General features: G+C 50.2%; 1 protein-coding gene across 6 annotated transcripts in view; it reads right to left on the bottom strand.

Moving 5' to 3' along the window:
* Positions 1-15030: 15030 nt before the first annotated feature.
* The window catches only part of Kcnh2 (potassium voltage-gated channel subfamily H member 2), a 31071-nt gene continuing 25518 nt past the window's right edge, over positions 15031-20583 (bottom strand). For all 6 annotated transcript variants that reach the window (XM_005087255.4, XM_013126122.3, XM_040737104.1 and 3 more), the window contains 8 exons: positions 20169-20368; positions 19541-19793; positions 18370-18563; positions 17962-18061; positions 17295-17573; positions 17020-17206; positions 16677-16854; positions 15031-15572 (listed from right to left, as the gene is read on the bottom strand). In XM_005087255.4, the coding sequence (XP_005087312.1) occupies positions 15423-15572; positions 16677-16854; positions 17020-17206; positions 17295-17573; positions 17962-18061; positions 18370-18563; positions 19541-19793; positions 20169-20368 (1541 nt within the window). In that variant the 3' untranslated portion in view covers positions 15031-15422. The remainder of the gene's footprint in view (positions 15573-16676; positions 16855-17019; positions 17207-17294; positions 17574-17961; positions 18062-18369; positions 18564-19540; positions 19794-20168; positions 20369-20583) is intronic.

Raw genomic sequence — 20583 nt, 5'->3', positions numbered from 1 at the left:
CCTGAAGAAGTAGGCTCTAATGCCAGTAAATAAATAAACTTATGGGGGCTGGAGAAATGGCTCAGTGGTTAAGAGCACTGACGGCTCTTCCAGAGGATCCCAGTTCAACTCCCAACACCCACATGGCACAACTCTCTGTAACTCCAGCTCCAGAGGAACCGAAACCCTCAGACATACATGCAGGCAAAACACCAATGAATATAAAAATAAATAAATTTCCATGCCTTTCATTTAGGCTGCCACTAGAAGGTGTGGCCCATATTTAAAGTGGATCTTCTCACTGCAAAAGATCTAGATTTAGGATGCGTCTTTTCTCTTCAGGTAATTTAATTAAGAAAAATCCCTCACAGATGTGCCCAGCCACTTGAATTTTAGTTAATTCCAGATGTGATCAGGCTGATAACCAAGAATAACCATCACATATGATAAAACACTAACCAAAAGCCACTTGGGGAAGAAAAGGGTTCGTCTAAAAGCCCCCAGGTCACAGTTCACCCCTGAAGGAGATCAGGTCAGGAACTCAAGGCAGGGACTGAAGCAGAGGCCTTGGAGGAGTGCTCCTCATAGAGCCCTCAACTTGCTTTCTGATACAACCCAGGATCTGCCCAAGGTTGGCAACATCTACAGTAGGCTGTGCCCTTTCACATCAACCATTAATCAAGAAAATACCCCAACAGACTTGCCTACAGGTCAATCTGATGGAGGCATTTTCCTCTTCTCAGGTGACCCTGGCTTATGTCAAGTTAACAACAACAACAAAATCTAACCAATACAGTCTTGCCACCAAGCCTGATGACCTGGCTTCAGTCCCTGTGATTTACATGGTGGAAGGAGAGATCCAACTCCCATAAATTATCCTCTGACATGCCTACACCCACTGTAGCACATGAACTTCTCTCTCTCTCTCTCTCTCTCTCACACACACACACACACACACACACACACACACATACACACATGCACACTAAATAAATGTGAATGGAAGTTTCTGTTCCACCCAGTCCCACTGCCTTTTAGTCCCAAATAAACACACAGAGGCTTATATTAATTATAAATTGTTTGTCCAATGGCTCAGGCTTCCTATTGCCTAGCTCTGTCTTAATTATTAATATAATTCTATTTATCTCTGTTTCTCCACATGGTCTTGGCTTACTAGTGATGCCCAGGCCTCTTTCTTCCTTGGCAGCTACATGGCACCTCCTTCGAGACTCTCTCTGTGTTCCTCTTCCCAGAATTCTCCTCATCTGGTAGCCCCGCCTATACTACCTGCCTGACTACATCCTTCCTGTCCATTGACAGAAACAGCTTTATTATTCAACCAATAAGAGAAGCATATATTGACAGCATACATAAGGACATCCCCCATCAAGTAAATAACCCAGAACAGGCTAAGGAGGCAAAGACAGAGAGGAAGATGGAGCTCGGTGAGGCAGAGTACATGCCTACCATATTCAAAGTCCTGGATTTCATCCCAGCACTGCATAAACCAGGCATGGTGTATCTCAGTACTGAGGAGGTGAAGACAGGAGGACCAGGAATGTCAGGTCATCCTCAGTTACATAGAGTTTAAGGCCAACCTGGGCTAGAGACCATGCCTCAAAAAAAGTGAGCCGGCTCATGGTTATTTTCTGCTTCTCTCATGTCTTCACAACTCTGAATCACAACTGCCTCCCACCAATTGTCCTTGTATCTGGACCAGCTACCAGCATGCTGTGGGGCTGCCGCTTATGAGACCTTGTGGCCTTTTCTCTCCATTCTTGGGCAGAGATTGATAAAGAATCTTTCTTAACTCCAAGGGTCTAAATGGAGTTCATGAAAAACAAATTTTATTTGCAAGCAACCCTACTTTGTTCCAGTAAAGTAGTAAAGTCACAAGAGAAGGCCTGGAGGGCAAGATGGCCACCTACTCAGCTCAGAGTTTACCCTGTTCCAGAAGGGTCACTGTCCCCACTGTAGCTGGTGGGAGACGGGGAGCTGGGGAGATGCAAGGCAGTGAAGATGGTTGTGTTGGTTACTGTCCTCACCACTGTGAGAAAAGCATCTGTTTTAGCTCACAGCTTCAGAGGGATTTCAGGACATCGCAGACATGAAAGCAGAGTGAAGTAACTCGGCCATGGCAGTGGGAGCCGGAGGCAGCACTGACCAAGAGAGGAGCAACCGGAAACAGAAGCAGGTAGAACCTCTGTTACAGCTTGGATATGAAGTGTCTCGCATAGGCTCACGACTTTGAGACCTCTATCCCTGGTAGCACTGTTTGGGAAAATGATGGACCTTCTAGAGGGTAGAGCTTCCCTGGAGGATATCAGTCACTGTGGGCAGGCCCAACCCTCTTCTGGCCTGAGCTCTCAGCTTCCTGACTAACCAGCCCCCTTATGCTCCATCTGCCATGGTGTAATAAGCTGCTCATGGCATCACACCTTTCCCACCGATGGTCTGTATCCCTGGAGCCAGAAGCCCTTCCTCCCTGAGGTCTTCTGTCACAGCCACCAGTGTCTGCCACAGTCTCCTGCCAACCAGGCCCTGCTTCTTAAAGACTGCACTGACTCAAACGCATGAGCCTGCTGAGGATGTTTCCCACAGTGTGTAGACACAGAGAAGTGTCTGTCCAACAGGCCCAGGGTAATTCCCACAGCATTTTAGTCAAGAGACTTTTCTGCATTTGATTCATCTCCAAATCATGCAGATAACTACCCAAAACATTCCATGTTCACACATCAGTTGACAGAACATTACATTAGCAACGAGCCTCAAGGCGCCTGGACTCAGCCAGCAGTGTTGGGAGCCTTCCTGGGAAGGACCCTGCTGCCAACTGGGTTGTCGTTGGCAATGGCTATCTGCTGTTTTACCTTCGTTTTAGCTGTTACGCTTTAAACTACTGGCCACCAGGCTGTTCAGGCCGTAGCCTGGAGTTGGAGGGGAGGAATTCTGTTCCCCCAGACCCTGTTGCTGCTGCTAAAGATAGTCCTAACTAAATCTAGATAGTTCTAATAAAACTCAAGAGTCGAAGGCTAGGGTGAAACTCTGAGAGTTCAGAGAGTTAGAGCAGCAGCTGGCTAACTTTCTCTCCTCAGTGTCCCGGGAAGTCTCTCCTTTCCACACTAAAAGCCACGCTGGGATCCTCCCTGCTGCTTCCTGTTAACTAGTTGCTAACCCCGCCTCTCTGAGCCCAGGTCAATTTGATTTAATTAATGCAAATGTAACACATCTTTGCCTAGTAAAGCAAGTATTCCACAACAGCTATTAAAGTCCCTCCAGCCTTCACCAAGCTCCTGAGCCTGAGCAGCAGCCCGTGCCCCTGATGTAGAGGGGCTTATCGCCTAGAGGTGGAGGGTGGGGTGATACTTTCCTAAGACCCCAACTTTGCTATGCTACTGCTTGAGGCCCTGGGACTCTGGGAGGCAGGTGCCACTGAACGAAACCCAACCTCCTCTTCAGGTCCACAGAAGACCAGGCTCTGGCGAACTCTCCACCCTCCCTCAACACCCCTACTCTGCTCCACACATTTGCGTCTCCCTCACTTCCTCTGTAACATCCCAGACCTACAACTGGATGCTTCATTGTAATTCATGGTTATTATTTTCAGCATTGGGAAACTGCTAATTAAAAAAGAGAAAATTAAAAAAAAAAACACTGTAGCTCCTCTCCCTCAAAATAGCATGGCATAATTCATCTCTGAGATGTGACATCAGATGCCTGCATAGCATTTCAGTGGCCTTGGGGGTAAATCAGCCAGTTAGAAAGTCACCAGTATCCAAGTGGCCAAAACACTGGAGCTGGGATGTCTAAGACCTTCTTTTAGGTTGTTTTCTGGTTGTCTGGGGAGATGACACCCTCAGAGGTCATTATAACCTCCTTTGGCTAGTGGCACTTTGGAATCATAAAAGGAGTATCTAGGTGCAGCATGAGAGTATCCAGGGTGGTATGGAAGAAAGAAGACAAAAGGACCCGGGTTCTTCAGAGACATAGCCATAAGTGGATTGGACCGGAGGACAGGCTCACTCCTCAAGCAGCCCCAGGACAGGGGGCCTCCCTGGACACCCCTGCTCTACACGGGATGGGTTCAGCCCACTTTCTAATATCCACAGGGATGGCTGCAGTGAGATAAAGGACAGCTAACACCCGTCACTTGTTATATGCCCAATCCTTGCCCCCCACACACACACTCCTGCCTTTAGCCCTAACAGTAACCCCATTTACAGTCATTCAGAGACCCATATGGAGTAGAGCTTCCCTGTGAACAGTCACAGTCCAAGCACCCAGAGCAACTTGAGAAAGCACTCCATGGCCATTGCCCACCTAAGAGTTCCGTTCTGTTGAGTCAACCAAGCCCACCCAAGCAGCCTCGTTTGGGAGGACTCTGCCCCGGCTCAATGAACACCGCAGCTCCTCAGCCTGCTGCCACCTGGTAGAGCAGGGGAGGAATCTGTCACATATGGCGGCAGCTCCAGGAACTCGCTCCAGACGGTCTCCCCAGAGAGAACCTTCCCTGCCAGCCAGCACTGAGCCTTTTGCAGCCAGGCCTGGTGCTGCCGCTGATTTTAAAGGACTGGAAAGAGAGCCATGCAGAGCGTGCTGCGTGCTCCTGCTCCTCGGCGATGGCTCCTGCAGGGCTTCATCTTGCTGGTAAGGTGGGATCATGAAATAATAAAGCTGATCATTCAAACAGATGTCTCAGAATATGTTCTCTCAATGGTTTTCTTCTAAGATAAGAGTTAGCAATGAAACCTTGCCCTCTATACATGGACCTTCAGAGTACGAACTATCAAAAACATTATTTTTAGTGCTACTTCAAAAAGACAAGACAAAACAGTTTTTATTCCTTAGTAGTGTATATCCATGCAACTTTAAGAAAAGTAAGTATGTCTGGTGGTGGTGGCGCACACCTTTGATCCCAGCCCTGGGGAGGCAGAGGCAGGCGGATCTCTGTGAGTTCAAGGCCAGCCTGGTGTACAGAGCCAGTTCCAGGACAGCCTCCAATGCTGCACAGAGAATTCCTGTCTTGAAAAATCAAAAAAGTAACTAGAAGGGTGTAGTCCGAGGTGAGTTTCTGTCCTGTGCCATTCCACAGCTGCTTCCCGTATTACCACACAGGAGGCTTATATTAATTATAAATGTTTGGCTGGAAGCTCAGGTTTATTACTAACTAGCTCTTACATTTGAACTAACCCATAAATCTTATCTGTTTAGTCACATGGCTTGGTACTTTTTCTCAGTGAGGCATTCTCATCTTGTTTCCTCTGCTACTGGCTGGTGACTCCTGACTCTGCCCTTCCTCTTCCCAGAATTCTCCTAGTCTCCTTGTCCAGCCTGTGCTTCCTGCCTGGCTACTGGCCAGTCATCTTTGTATTAGACCAATTGGAGTGATGAATCTTTTGAGTGTACTGGAGGGCTACCCACATCGAGGGACTGGAGAGGGCGCAACACTTCAGAGTGCAAAGCACTTGCCGTGCTGACCTCACAGGGGACTTGAGTTCCTTTCCCAGCACCCACATCAGGCAGCTCGCCGCAGACGGTGACCCCAGCTCCTTGTTTCTGCCCTCGGTGGGCACTGCACTCATATGCACAAACCCATACTCAGACACACATATTCTAAAAATAAAAATAAATTCTAAAAAGAAAGTGGTGGTTTGAACTAGAATAGCCCCCATAGGTTCTTATGTTTGAATCCACAGCAGAAGTGATTGGGAAGGATTAGGAGGTGTAACCTTGTCGAAGGTGTGTCACTGAGGATAGAGATTTGAGGGTTCAAAAGCCCACACCAGGCCCAGGGAAGGAGAGAGAAAGAAAGGAAGAAAGCAAGCAGCTTTTCTCTCAGACCTCTTTTCATGCCAGCTGCTGGAAGGCACTGCCCACTGTGGGGGAGGGTCTTCCCCACTCAGTTAACCCTGCTGGAAACACGCTCACAGACACGCACAAAGGCATGCCTGTCAATTGATCCTCTAACCCTGATCAAGCTGACAATCAAGATTTAGCCATCACTGAAGTCATGGGTGCTTTGAAGTCACCAGTGCCTGCCTGGATGAGCTGAGCTGAGAGCTCCTGGTGGCGGGAGCTGGAGGTACGGGGTCAGAGTAACTCCAGACACTTTCATCCTTCTGGGGTCTTGATGCCAGGAGACCTGGCATCCATTTCAACCTCATGGAATCATACCTTGCTGTGTCCCACATCTGGCCAGTGGTCGACCTAACTTGGCTTCTGTCTTGGAAAGATTCTGCTGCGTTATTGTCTGGCAGCAGGCTGACTGGGCTGATGGCTGAAGCTTTTCAGGATCAGCTACAGTGTTAGTCAAGTGCCTGATAATTCATTATTTGATCATTGTACATCCACTTCTCTGGTGTTTCCCTCAATAAGGCCATTTCAGAGTTTGGGGTGGTTAGGAACAGTTTCTGGTCCAAAGTCAGTTTGCCAGCTTCTTTCATTAGCATGGCTGTAGCAGCCACCACCCACAAACAAGCCAGCCAAGCAGCAGAAACAGGATCAAGTCTTGTGAGCAGAGAGGCTGCCGACCTCCCCCAGGTCCTAGCACCTAGGTGAGGACCCCCTTAGCAATCATTATGTAGGACAGGGCTTCCTTCTACTCTCTTCCTTTCCGGGTGTCTCTGGCTTTCCCCTTTCCCTTCTGGAATCTCTTTTATCTTTTGTTTTGTTTTTTATTGTAAAACTTTTGAGCAATTTCCAATAATTTAGGACATATTTATGTTCTCAAATCCTTTTAACTTTTGAAGGTTTTTCTAAAATCTGGAGCTGACTACATAACAAAAGTAATATTTCCTAGCAGCTGTCTTTAATCCTAAAAGGGCCTGGCATAAATTTCCCAGAGCCTCCCTACCTTGATCAGCGCTGGGGTCCCAGGCAGTTTGGACAGAAAAGAAAATCCATCCTATCTAGGCTACACTGTCAGACAGTGACCCCCTCCACCAGCCAGGGGGCAGATTTTTGACTCTTTTCAGAGAATGATGGGTTCTGAGTTTTTCAATTATACAGATCATTGGTTGAAAAGACAACATAAACTGTGAAAGAGAACTTCCTCTTCTCCCTCTAACAGGACTGGGAAAGCTACCTCCCCCTTCCCTGGGGCAACCAGTTGCTTAGAGCAGGTGGGAAAACTGTTTTCTTCTCCCTGTGCACAATCCACTCAGAAGGAAGGAAGTGCCCCAGATGAAAGGCTGGCCACTCCAGACCTCTATACAGGGAATGGGACCAGGACCCCAGGACTGCAGGAGTCAAGCATCTAAGCAGTTGGCACTGGATGTGCATGCCCAGGAGAAGGGAGACTGGTTTCTTCCACGGAACTGAGACAACGGGTGAAGGTTTGGGGTTTCTCTGGGTAACATGGCTGAGCCAAAAGTATTTGAGTCCCCAGTAAGAGAGCACAAGTCTTAAGTTACGGTGGCTCTCATATCAAAGAAAGCTACAGAAAAGTGGCTGAGGTAGCCAGAGTCTCCGAGTCACCAAGCTCCAGACATCCTGACTGTCACTGGGCCATCCAGCTCCAAATAATCAATTTCACAGAAGGTCCAGAGTTTTCCATGTGAAAAACAGACATCATCATCTTTCTTGGTCCACAAAACTCCCTTTGGGACAGGGATAACTACCACCACAGCCACACACAGTCACTGCCAGAAGTGGGAGGATGACACAGGCAGGTGCCCCAGAACGACTGTGAGCCTGCTTGAAGCTGTCCTGGGGGCAGCAGCATCCTCTGTTCCAGATCAGCTCACTCCCCCTCCCATTTTAGGTCTGTTTCTCCAACCAACAGTGTGGGAGACACAGAGGTTCTGGTGCTCACAGATGAATACTAGGGAAACCAGGAATGTTAAGCACAGGGATGAACATTCAAAGGGAGGGAAGCAAAATCTGTTTTCTGTCCAAAGAGTTAGGAGGGGAAATGGTGAATAGTCTGGTAACCTTTGTACTATCTATGTGGTGGAGACCCACCCTGAGACCCCTTATTGTGAGCTTGTCAATCTGTAAAACCAATCATTATGGAAGATATCATATACACTTTACAGAGAGCTCTAGTGTAATCATGTCTGAGTTTTATTGTAGACAAGGGATTGAGTTATTACCAGAAAAATTTTCACCAAACTGTGCTGTCGCACCTGCTGTGCGGCCTGCATCCGAGAATGTAGCGAGGTTGTCGGGATAGATGACACAGAGACCTGTCGGTTGCTTTAAGAAAAACTTTATGCTTCCCAAGTCAGCTTTAGGAGGAGATTCCAAGTCCGCTTAAGAGAGAGAAGTCTCTCCAGGAAAAAAGAGCTTCCCTTTTTAAGGACTTCTGCCATCCATCTACATACAATTCTTTTCAGACTTCTCACCCTCCTGGCTGGTAGTTTAATCTCCAGCCCCAGAATCGGGGAGACACCGCAGGGGGGACAGGAAGAGGCATCTAGCCGTAGGGGGTGTGAAAGTCATGGTATCTCAGTGAGTGAGCCCTTATCTGAGCCCTATCAAGAGCTTTAAAGCACTGAATTGTTTTCAGTAAACATTACACAGCTGCCTGCTCCCAGGCCGAAGGGGAAGTGGGTTTCTGCTCAAGGTCTGGTGTCCCCACACTGTGCTATGCTTAAATATGCCTAAAATAAACTACTCGAGGTCAGACCCCCAACACCAGCTGAGCTGTATTAGACTGAACTACCTTCTGGCCTCCTTTGGGACGTTACTCTGATGGCTATGGTGGTCTGAGACCCTGCGCAACAGAGCTGACAGAAACACATAGAGAAACACATAATAAAGACAACCAGAGTGGCCATCGCATATTCATACACCTAAACAAACTGGGGTGAGGGGATCTGCTGACATCTCACATGAATTATAGACACATCCATGGTCAGCCTCTCCCCTGTCCTAAACAGAAGATGCCTTAGCCAGACTTACCTCCAGAAGTCATGGACCAAGCAACTTTTCATTTTGTTTTCTTTTGTAATGGAGCTGTCAGATTCCCTCAAGACATTAGGCGGTGACTGAACAGAGGGAGTCTCGAGGTTCTGGAAAGTATTGCACACCCCCTAGGAGTCCCTTGACCGCATATTCTGCCCCACTCCGGTGACTCCAAAATCCCCAGTGTCTCAAGGTCTGGTTTCTGGGGTTCTCACTGGGGCCTCCAGAATGTTATGAGATGTCTACCAGAGAAGACTCTTCAGACATGGGTTCCAGCCAATAGAAAGTCTTTATTAGCTGGCTGGTGACAGCACTAGGTGTTCAGAACCTGAGTACCACACTGAACTTTTTCAGGTGAGCCATTAAGCACAAAACCAAAACATCCTGGGTTATACTTCAGTTAGCAAGAACAGTTATCCAGATAGGGAACTACAGAAGTCAAAACGCAAGGTTAGTATATTCAGGGACTTTCCCAGAACTATTGACTTTGATGGATTATGTCTTTGTTCTTGTTTTGGCAGTTGTTGCTGTCCACATGCTGAGCTTCAAGGCCTGAATATTACTTCCATCTTGGTATTAGTTGTGCTAAAGTCTTGGGGTCTATTAAGGTCTGGAGACTTATAACAACACTTTGGTTTGTCTTTCGGTCCTTGATAGGGGATGACCTTCTGTATATATGTTTCTCTTATTAGTTGATGAATAAAACACTGATTGGCCAATAACCAGGCAGTATGTATAGGTGGGGCTATGAGATGAGAAGAATTCTAGGGAGAGGAGGCAGAGAGAGGTCTCAAGACAGATGCCATGTAGCTGCTGGGAAGATTGGATGCTGGGGCATTCTCCAGTAAGATAAGACCACATGGAAGTCTTAGATTACTAGAAATGGGTTAATAATTAAGAGAGAGCTAGCCAATAAGAGGCCTGGGCCAGCAGTTTATAATGATTATAAGTCTCAATGTGTTTATTTGGGGGCTAAACAACTGTGGGACCAGGTGAAAGAGGAAACTCCATCAACAGGTCCTTACAAGGAGGAGGTAGATGTTGCCTTTGTCTCCATAGGGAAGGAATTCTCACAACAACCACAATTAAGAGACTCACCCCAAGAGAACAGTAAACTGTAAGAATAAAAGCAAGATAATAGCTCAGCCAGCTCTGCCCAGAAAGCATCTCTTAATTCAATGCAAAATCCTCAACTGAAGTTGAGTTTTCTGGTAGTCATACAAGTGCTGGGCACTGCTCTGATGCCTGGGGTGGGAAGAGAGGCTCAGATGATCTATGCTCAGCCCTCCCTTTACTGAAGGCAGTCAAGAAAATGTTATGAAGGTTCATCCAAAACTTAGTAAGATGCTTTAAAAGGCCTGAAAAACCAGAGGATGGTGCTGTTCCTCATGAGCAGGTGACATTGGAGCCAGGCTGACATGGAAGGCTTTCTCCTGTGGACAAAGCAATGACCCCATGTCTCATCAAAACCTGGGAATAATATAGACCATCTGTTCATGTAGCAGGTGGTCAGCCCCTGAAGCTATGACCATCACATAAAAGATGATGAGCTTAGCTAAAGCTATTAAATGTGTACAGCTGTCCCTCAAGATGCTGATCTGAGAATTCCAGACACCACACAAGGTCCTGAACTGTAACTTATAATAATGATCAGTTTCTATGAACTGACTTTCTCCAACAGCATTGGAGCTAACTAAATCAGGGTCCTTAATGGTCTTCCCAGGGGTACCGAATCCCATACCCAATCATCAGCAGAAAAGACTCAGGTGCAGGCAACCTCAGAGCCTTGTCCTCAGCCTCGCATTTCAACCCTGTCTCCAGAAGAAGACACAACCACCAGCTCTGGGAGTTCTACCTGACCCCAGAGACAAGCAAGCACATAGGATGACAATTTTTTTGTCCTGCTCCATTGCTACTGAATCCCAGATTGTTCACTTTGTAAGTTCCCATCTGCCTGCTCTATGGGGTCCAGTGTGCTTGCTCTTGGGGGCACAGAGACATGGCAGACACCTCACTAGGGTCTTACTCAGCTTCTGAGCTTTAGTGCAGAGCTTGAAGTAGACCAGCAGCAGCCCTGCTCCTCATTTCCCAAAGCCACTGCTTCAGCTCCAAGTTCCATGCTTTCTCTAGGTCTTGGCAGCCATGTTGCTCCCTTTTTTTGGCCATCACAGTGCCTTGTAGCTCCCACCCCACCCTCTTGGTTTAGGAAAACTCTGAAGTCTGGAAGACTGTTTCCTAGCCCAACTGGAGAGAAAGGGTTTCACCTCTCAGGGTTCCTAAGATTCCCAGAACTGAGTGGAAGGCCAAGGTCCAGATCCAACCCAGAGGACAGTTTCTTTTTTTTTTTTTTTTCTTCTTTATCAAGTTCTTTTTTTTTTTTTCAGTTTAAATTTAGATAAGAAACAAGGTTGCTTCACAAGTCAGTTCCAGGTCCCTCTCCCTTTCCCTCCCCTTCTCCCGTGCCCTCCCCCCAGCCCCCCCCATTATCCCCTCATTTCCCCAGGGAGGGTGAGGCCCTCCATGGGGGTGTCCATAGTCTGTCATTTCAAATAGGGCCGGGCCTAGACCCTTCCCCAAGAGTTCAGGGTGAGAGTGCACAGAGGACAGTTTCTTGAGACATGCAGGCATAAGAAAGAGTTGCAGGGAGAACACGGGAATCAGGCACACCTGCCTGCTACTAGCAGTGTGATCCCCAGCCAGCCAGTCACCAAGCCATTTGACCAGGAGTGTTCACTTCCCGGGAGATTCCAGATGTTGCTTCTACAAAAGCAAAACACATGAGCCAGGCATGGTGGTGAAACCATTTAACCCCAACATCAGGAGGCAGAGGCAGGCAGATCTGTGAGTCCAAGGCCAGTCTGATCTACATAGTGAGATGGGGGAGAGGGGAGGTTGTGGGGAACAAGAGCCCCTGGGAGTTTAAACTGATGCAACCACTATTGAGACTAGTGTAGAAGTTTCTCAAAAAGCTAAAACTACAACATTACTTGGTTATATGCAGGCTACTGGGAAGAGAAGACATCAAGTCTTACTAACTATGAACTCTACAAGATACAGCAGCAACATACCAGGTAAGCCTGCCTGCTAAAGGAACTTGGCATGAATGTTATGGTAGTAATCAACTGCTTTTTGTTTGGTTGGTTGGTTTTGTTTGTTTTGTTTTTGAGACAGTGTTTCTCTGTGTAATCCTGATTGTCCTGTAATTCACTCTGTAGACCAGGATGGCACTGAACCAGAAAATCCACCAGCCTCTGCCTCCCAAGTGCTGGGATTAAAGGTGTGTGCCACCACTGTGCAGTTCAACTGCTTTTTGTATTCAACTTCAAACCTACTCCACAGAAATAATTCATACTTAGTGCTGTAAACCAGGCCAAAATCCCATGGCTGGGGAGGTTATAGGCCCCTACTAGTAGTGTTGTTCTCTTAAATAGACTCTAAGTGCCTTCAAAATATTTATGTTTTTACTATAGATTAGTGCTCTTCTCAGCCTTGATCAGTTTCTGTTTGTGGTGGATATGGATTAATGTAGAGACTCACAAGTGGTCAAAGTGTTGAGGGTCAGCCTTAAATGCGGCAGCTATGTCACCCCTCCAAGGCTCAGAACATTGCAGAAAGGAGGAAGAAAAGAATATAAGAGCCAGAGGGTAGGGTGGAATGCTGGGAAAAGCTTTCTTCTGGACGAAGCTATTGCCCATTTATTCACAACAGTAACAGCTACCTGCACTAAACCTGTTTAAGATTGTGACTAGCCGGGCGTTAGTTGGCTCACACCTTTAATCCCAGCACTCAGGAGGCAGAGGCAGGTGGATCTCTGTGAGTTTGAGACCAGCCTGGTCTACAAGTGAGTTCCAGGACAGCCTCCAAAACAATACAGAGAAACCCTGTCTCGAAAAACCAAAAGAGGAAAAAAAAAAAAAGAAAAGAAAAAGACTGTGACTAGTAACACTCCACCACAGATGGTGGAGGGGCTTCTGAGACCCACCCCTCCATGAAGAACAATAGGCAACTAATATTTATCCAGGAAGGAGTGATCATATTTGTCAGAAATGTAGCCACCCATAAGTTATGTTTGCTCAAGTGAATAAAAACAGACACCCATGCAAGCAATCCTAATCAAATGCAATGAGACACACCTCCAAAACAAAAACACGGAAGCAGAAGGGGCACTAGGTGGGTGGGGGAAGGGGGAAAGAGAGGATAATGGAAAAGAATATGCCCAAAATATTGCATGTGCGTGTGTGTGTGCATGCGTGCGTGCGTGCGTGCCTGTGTGTGTGTGTGTGTACTATAAAATTGTGAGAGAATAAACTTTAATGGGTAGGATGGCAGACAGACTGATAAAGCAAACATGCAATGTGGCAGACAGAGGGGCCAACGGACAGATGGAGTCACTGTGACTGCTGTCCAGCACTGTCTTCAACTCCAGCAGGCAGTTCCTGGAACTGCAACTCTCTCGTCAGACAAAACAGTTGCCCTGGGATATTCGTGTGGATCAACACACAAATGTTATGGTTCCCTCTGCCAGTCCCCTCCTAAGCACAGACACTTGTGCGCACACACAACCATGTCACACTGCACAAGCACTTAAGTCCATGCCAGGTCCCACCACCAGGCGGTGTCCTCACCTGGTGACAGACAAGTGACTCTTGTGTTCAGATGCTGCCCCCAAAGAAATAACCAACATCAACTTGTCGCAAAGCCCTGAGGCAGGCCAAAGTGTCCTCTTCCCACTTCTCCAGGGGCCATCAGTCCCGGTGTGATTCACAGGAGTCCAGCACACAAAGTCATAGGGCTTCGTGTGAATCTGTTGTGATTCCTATCCTCACTGTCTTTCTCGTGCCCTTGGAAAGGCACTACCTCACCTACATAGTCCATAATACAGCAACATCCTCCTGACATCCAATTCAGGCCTCCCACAGTAAGACAACCCTCCAGGAAGGCCTATATGGAATCCTTATCTCCAACAGAAGCCTGTCCACCCCAGTAAGTGTCTGGACACGTACAGGTGTGCCAACATGATGCCCAAAGCTTCCCTTTTGGCCCAGTGCACCTCCCTATTCCCTCTCTTCTTGAAATCATACATCTCCTCTTTTTATCTCTTCCCAACATCACCAGACTCGGATTATGGTGGGACACCCCTCCACTCTCCCCTATCTGGTGCTGGGAGAGTCTCCAGGCTGCTCAGAGACCAATACCCACCATGTGTTGGCAGGAAGAAAAGTCATGCTTGTCTTCAGAGTTAGCATGCCCAGCTTAAAGGGAGAGAGGAGGTGATGAGTCTTGAAAACCCATGTGGGCTCTGGAAGCCGTTGGCAGCACTGTCACCCATGAGCCAGCCTGACCAGGCAGGGCCCACCAGTACCACACTTTGGCTGCCACATGGCAGGCAGCATCTCTGGAAGATGTGTTCATAGCCCAGCAACACAGATGCGTAACAATATGTACACATAGACATAGGGAGCCTTCACTGTCCTCAAGAGATCTGCTTTCTCTTACGACGAATAGAATGAGCGCTGTGCAACCTCCACCTTCTTCAGCAACCCCTCTGTGACCAATAGTCACAAGGAACAAAAGTAATCAGGAGCCAGATACAGGTATGTGCTGGTCACAGTGAGGAAGCCAGTGTATCCAAACCAAAGCTAGACCCATGTGAGGCCCAATTATACAGGATTGATATAAAGCCAATTAGGGGTAGGGAGGCTGCACTCATACCAAAGAGAATCCCGGGTGAGAATGAGTGGGAAGCTGGACTTGTGAACTGTCTGAGGGGGACAAATGTATGGCTTCATCGGTGTGAGGCTGGCTTTGGGAGCCAGTATGCCACAAAGCAAGTCAACATGATTGTGAAGCGTTAAACACAGGCTAGAAATTCCTATTAGACTCAAAGTAGTCCACATGGCTTTGTTGTCCCAAATCCAGGGCCATATTGTGTGACCCCAGGGAGTACCTCCAGCTCCTACGTACGTGCCCGTACTTGCCATGCACACACATACACGGGTTGCGGGGAGGGTGTCTGGGCAGCCTGCAGGCCCTGGACACAGGCAAACCAGGGTCCCTGCACTGAAGCTCCTGCACCCCCACTCAAGTACACTCAGACCACAAACGAGATACAGCAGGTGATGGCTGAAGTAAGTCAGCATACTGGAGTCTCCTCAGGATAATTATTTATTATTCATAGTCATCAGCATCTTCATTAATTATTCATATGATCCTTAATTATTATCCTTAACAATAAGAGCAGTAAGTAGCAGAAAAGTCCTTGAGGTGCCTAAGGCCCAGGGCCGGGTGCCTCCGGGCAGTTAGACCAGCTAATGCCCCCAGGGCAGTGGGGGGACCACAGACCCCCTGTCCACTGCCCAGCTCTGCCCCTGCCCCTCCCAGTGGGGCCCAGGGTATTGCAGGAAGAGACTCCGGTCCCAAAGGCAGGGGAGAAGTTGCTCCTGCACTGTTCTCCCCTCCAAACCAGGGTCTCCAAGAGGTCAGGGTAAATGCCCTAAACCCTGGGTGAGCCAGCCATATGTCCACGCTGGGCAGCGTCACTAACTGCCTGGGTCTGAGCCATGTCTGTGCAGGGGCTGGGAAGTGAGGGCCCCCAGCTGGCCGGGCAGGGAGAGGCGTCGAGTGGGGCCATCTTGTGGGAGCTCTGGGGCTCCTGTAGGAAGCTCCTCCAACGCCATGAACTGGGAAACCTGCAAAGAACACAGGGCATAAGCAAACAGGAAAAACTGTGGGGGAGGAGAGAAGGAGCGGAGAAACCACTTCAGGAAGACTGGAGTCAAAGAGGAGGGGTAAGTGGGCAGAGCAGGGGCTGAGAGGACAGGAGGGCTGCAGCTGCAAGTAAAGAAATCCACCTTGCAGGCAGGAGCCAAATGAAAGAGCTGAGAGCCACTGCAGAGCCACCCCTGACACGGGGAAAGTCCAAAGCCTCACCTTCCCCTTCCCTAAGGAATGTGGCAGGGCAGCCTGAGACAAGCCCCAAATGGAATAAGAAGTCTCTGCTTTGGGTTGGGAGCTGGGAACAAAGGGAGACAAGGATGCCTTCTTGCAATTCTCCAAAGAACTCTGGGGCCCTGGAAACAGCAGTAGGCCAGCAGCCAGGCATCTGAGGCAAGGGAGAACTCTGCCAGGGCAGGCAGGGGGGCTTTGTGGGTGCTGACGTGTCTACTGTGAGATCCCTGCGTGGGAGGCTGTGAGGGGAGACTGGCACATTTGCTGACGTGGGCCCTGGTGTCTGCAAACAGAAACAAGCAGCATATGGGCGGGCAGTGCCAGAGGACGGAGAGCAGATCCCAGGCCACCTCTGGGAGACACAGAAATCCCCCTCAAGCACCCTTCAGAGCTGGAGCTGACATAAGAGACCCTCAGGAGGTTACTCAAAGAGGAGAGATACAGATCAAGGAGATTGTATCTCAGAGTCTTGCCTTTGGCACCCTAGAAATGCCAGCAGCCTTCAAGATTGTGCTGTAACACTGAGAGCCAAGATGAGAGGCAGCGAGGCTAGGGCAGCGTAACCACAGCAGGGACCAGGATGCTATCCCCTAAAGCACACTAGCAGGCAGCATCCCGACCCAAGTTCACATCTGGCCCTTAGATCACCCTGCTGGCAGGGCCCCTGCTCCCAGTCCTGGCATGCATTGCTCCTGAGCAAGAGGGAAGGAGGAAAGCAGGAAACAGCGAGACGAGGATAGGGAGGGTGGAAATACCACATTTCATGCCAGCTGAGGGGTAATAAGTGATTGCTGGGGTGGTGCTGGGGCAGAAAGGGGAGTGGGGGTGGAGGGTCCAGAATGTACCTGAGAAAGCGAGTCCAAGGTGAGCGTGGGGAGAGGACCGACAGGCAACAAAGGGGATGCGGATGTGGGGGCAGGCCCAGGAGTGGTCACAGCACTGTAGGCAGGAGGGACCAGTGTCATTTGCCTCTGCAGCAGCTGTAGGACAGTGGCCATGTCTGCACTTAGCCGTGTTTCCAGCCTGGGGCAAAAAGGGAGGAGAACACTCAGGGAAGTGGAGACAGCTGAGGAAGGAGAGGCTCCAGCTGCCCACAGAACAACCCTAACCCTTACCAGAAACCCAGAGGAGACCCAAGTTCTCCCACAGAGCGGCCTGCCCTGCACCCCGGCCCTGAGCCCCCCTCACCTGTTCAGCTGCCTCTGCAGTGCATCCAGCCGGCTCTCCACGTCACCCCGGGAGCGACGGCCAGGGCTAGACAAGGGGATGTTGAGGAGGCTGGGGGTTGGGGCAGGGCATCGAGGCAGCTCCTGGTATTGGCGCCCCCGACTGTCCCCCCAAAAGCTGAAAATATTGGACACCCCAGAGAAGGCACCTGGAGCCAGAGAGGAGGTGTGAGACCCAGGAAGAAAGGCAAGTCCCTGACCATCCCCCATGCCCCCTCCCCCCAGCCCAGGCCCTACCTGACAAGGGGTTACAGGTGTCACTGCCTTTCTCCCCCTCCTCCATCAAAGGCTCCCCACCTGGGGAGTCTCCAGGGGGCCTGGGGCTGGAGAAGGGCACTAGGCGGAGGGGGCTGGAGCTGTGACCTGGCCCCTCATCCTCACTGCTCTCTGGGCTGGAGGGGCCGCTGGATGGGCTCTCCCCCCATGGCCCTCCCAGTTGCCCCTGGCAACTTGGCCCTGCTCCAACTCGGGCAGGGCCTTGCCCCAAGGCCGACACCTCCCCTGGCTGCTCAGTGTCTGTGGGAAACAGAAAACATACCTCAGAGAGGAGAGAACAGAGAAGGGACCAGGGGAGCTGAGCTAGCCTGGAAAGAAGCAGGGTACATCTCCAGTTTCATCTTCCTCCTGCTCTGGACCTGCCAAAGAATGTCCCTTCCACACCCTGGCTGACCACCCTGCCCTGCACTCTCCTTTGTTCTTGTACCCCTCCCACCCCTCCCTCCTCTCTTGAAGGCAACATTCAGGCCTAATGAAGACCAAAAGGCCAGCCTTTGTCTTAAAAGGTAAGAGAGGTCTTTCCAAAGGAGATGACGGTTTAAACATGGCATGAAAAGAATGGACGGGGAGGGGTGGAGCCTGCATAGCCTGACCTGCCCTCACCCCGCCCTCCCTTTGGTCACCTCACCCTTGTCGGTGCGCCTGCGGAATGACAGCTTGCGCTTGCGTTGCCTGTTAAAGCCGCTCTCTACTTCTGCGCTGCCAGGGGAGCCTGGAATCATGTTGGTCTGCAACCAAGATCAGAGTCAGGGCCCTTTGTGCACCTACCTGGCTGACTGGGGGGAGAGGGGGGCAGCTACAGCCCTTCATTAACATAGAAAAGTAGGGGTGGGTCTTTGGGGCTGGAGGGAAGAATCTTTCCCCCTCTGGACAGCCCTGAACAAGCTGAGGCTGGGACTTTCAGGGCCAGATGTGACTGTGAGACCCCCTGCCAGGCAGAGGGCAGCTGCACGCTGGAATCACACAGTGGAGGGGCTGCCCCCCAGCAAGCAGCAGCTCTCCTGGGGATGAAGCCAGCTCAGGATGGCCCACTCACATCTCGAAGGTTGAAGGTGATCTCCAGGCTAGACCAAAAGTGGTCCGAGAACTCAGGGTACATGTCCAGCACCTCCAGCAGGTCATCACGATGGATCTTGTGCAGGTCGCAGTAGGTAAGGGCCCTCACATCCCCATTGGACTTTCCAGGACGTGCATACAGGTTCAGAGGTTCCCCAAAGATGTCATTCTTCCCTGGAGGCCATGGAGGAGACAGACTTCAGCTGTGGCACTAGCATGGAGAGTAGCGGGTACCCTCCTTTGGGTCATTTCCACCCTAGACAGAGCATCTCCAATCATCCAGCTCCCAGCCCGAGCTCCCAGGCTCTCAGTAGATGGGGGCAGCACCAGTGGCCAGACTGACAGCAATAGGGACCAGGGATTTGGAGTCTCTCAGCAACCATCCAACCAGAAGGAACCACCCAGAATGTTCAAGCTCTCTGCCTACAGTCATGACTTCCTTGGGACAGCCCTACTTCTACCTTCAAATGCCCTATAAACAATGATCTTAAAACTACAAATGACAACACGGTGATTAATCAAAACCAATATTGTTTAGCTGAGTGAAGACAGGACAGCCAAGCACAGAAAAGACCAAAATATACACAATGTGTAGGGAAACTTGATTTAGCTGAGAAGGGAGCAGGTTATGGAGCGGCATACATGTTTAAGCAGAACTGAAATAAAAATTTTAAATGTCCTACTGTGACATGGCCAAGAGGCTGGTGCTTGCAGGACCACATAAAGAGCATGCAGGGACAAGTCTCCAGTGTCTGAGCACAGGCCACACACACAGTGACCACAGGTGGGGGACAGGAAGGGAACAAGCCTCCCTCCAGACATGTTCTGCTGCATCAAACTTGAGGGCCATGTCCTTAGTAAACTGGATGCAGTCTCCATCTGAGTACTCCCCACCCCACGACCAGGTGATAGCCAACTTTAAGGAAACAGTGGATGCCTGCCTATAGGTAGATCCTAAAGTTCCCTCAAGGTCAGGGGACGTCAGGAAATCAGTCCAACAGCCCCATGTCCTGCAGGGTTCCTCTCTCTTGCCCACCTTGAAGGCCCATCCTCATGTGAGAACCCAAGAATCCGGCTAGCAATCCCACATCCCCAGTGTATTCAAAGGGTTCAGGTCTCTCTGGGTTGCAGTGGGCATCCCGACCCCATACCCAAGATAGCCACCACGACATCACCCCGCAGGATCTCGATGGAGCCCCTGGAGATGAAGTAGAGAGCAGTAAGCAGGTCCCCGGCGTGCACCAATGTGTCCCCTGGAGGTGCATGTGTGGTCTTGAACTTCATGGCCAGCGCCCGCAGGCAGCCTTTCGTGGCCCCTCGGAAGGGCTTGCAGTGCTGCAGCAGTGAGCGGTTGAGATGCAAGCAGATGTCAGCCTGCAGGCACTCAGGGAAGCCCTTCAGCACCTAGAAATGGGGGTGGTTCAGGGCACTCACGGGACTCAGCACCAACACCAGTCCCCTGCTTCAGCCTCTGGCTCAGCGAAAACCTGTTCCTCCCAATTCCATCGTCTGCAGAGGATGCGCTGCAGAACCTTGGGAGCCCTGAGCCCCCTCAGTACCTGGTCCCCACTCTGACCAAGTTCTTTTCTGGAAGTGCAGCACAGCGATTGATTCCCCAGCTTCAGCTGTAGGGGGGAGAGAGGACCTGGCCTCTCTCCAGGTGAAGGAGTTTCACGGATCAGTAGCCCATGTAATTCTAAGGTTCCTCAGTACTAACTACAACCATTTGAGGCACGCTGGATGCCCCGCAAGGATGCACCGCACCCTTTGGTGCCTCACCGCGTTCATGTCGATGCCGTTGGTGTAAGACCAGGCGTGCTGGAAGTACTCCTCGAGGCGCTGGCGTAGTGGGTTGGGAATCTGGTGGAAGCGGATAAACTCCCGCACCCGGAGCATCTGTGTGTGGTAGCGGGCCGTGCCCGAGTACAGTCGCTGGATGATGGCGGACACGTTGCCGAAGATGCTGGCATACATGAGGGCTGAGGGCGTGGGTGAGTGGGGCCATCAGCATCCGCAGGGACCCCGCCCGCCCACGGGGACCCTCTGCTCAGGCCCCGCACCAGGTCAACGACACTCGCGGTCCGGTCACGTCTCAGTCTGAGAGTGGACATACACATGCTCAAACACACGCCAACCTTCAGCATTTCCTGCCCTGGTGTCCCAGCCTCCAAACTATATTGTGAGCCCGGGACTC

The sequence above is a fragment of the Mesocricetus auratus genome, unplaced genomic scaffold, assembly GCF_017639785.1.
Source record: "Mesocricetus auratus isolate SY011 unplaced genomic scaffold, BCM_Maur_2.0 Super-Scaffold_100676, whole genome shotgun sequence".
In the NCBI taxonomy this organism is placed as follows: domain Eukaryota; kingdom Metazoa; phylum Chordata; class Mammalia; order Rodentia; family Cricetidae; genus Mesocricetus; species Mesocricetus auratus.
Note: the sequence above shows the minus strand (reverse complement) of the source record. Positions and strands in the feature narration are given on the sequence as shown.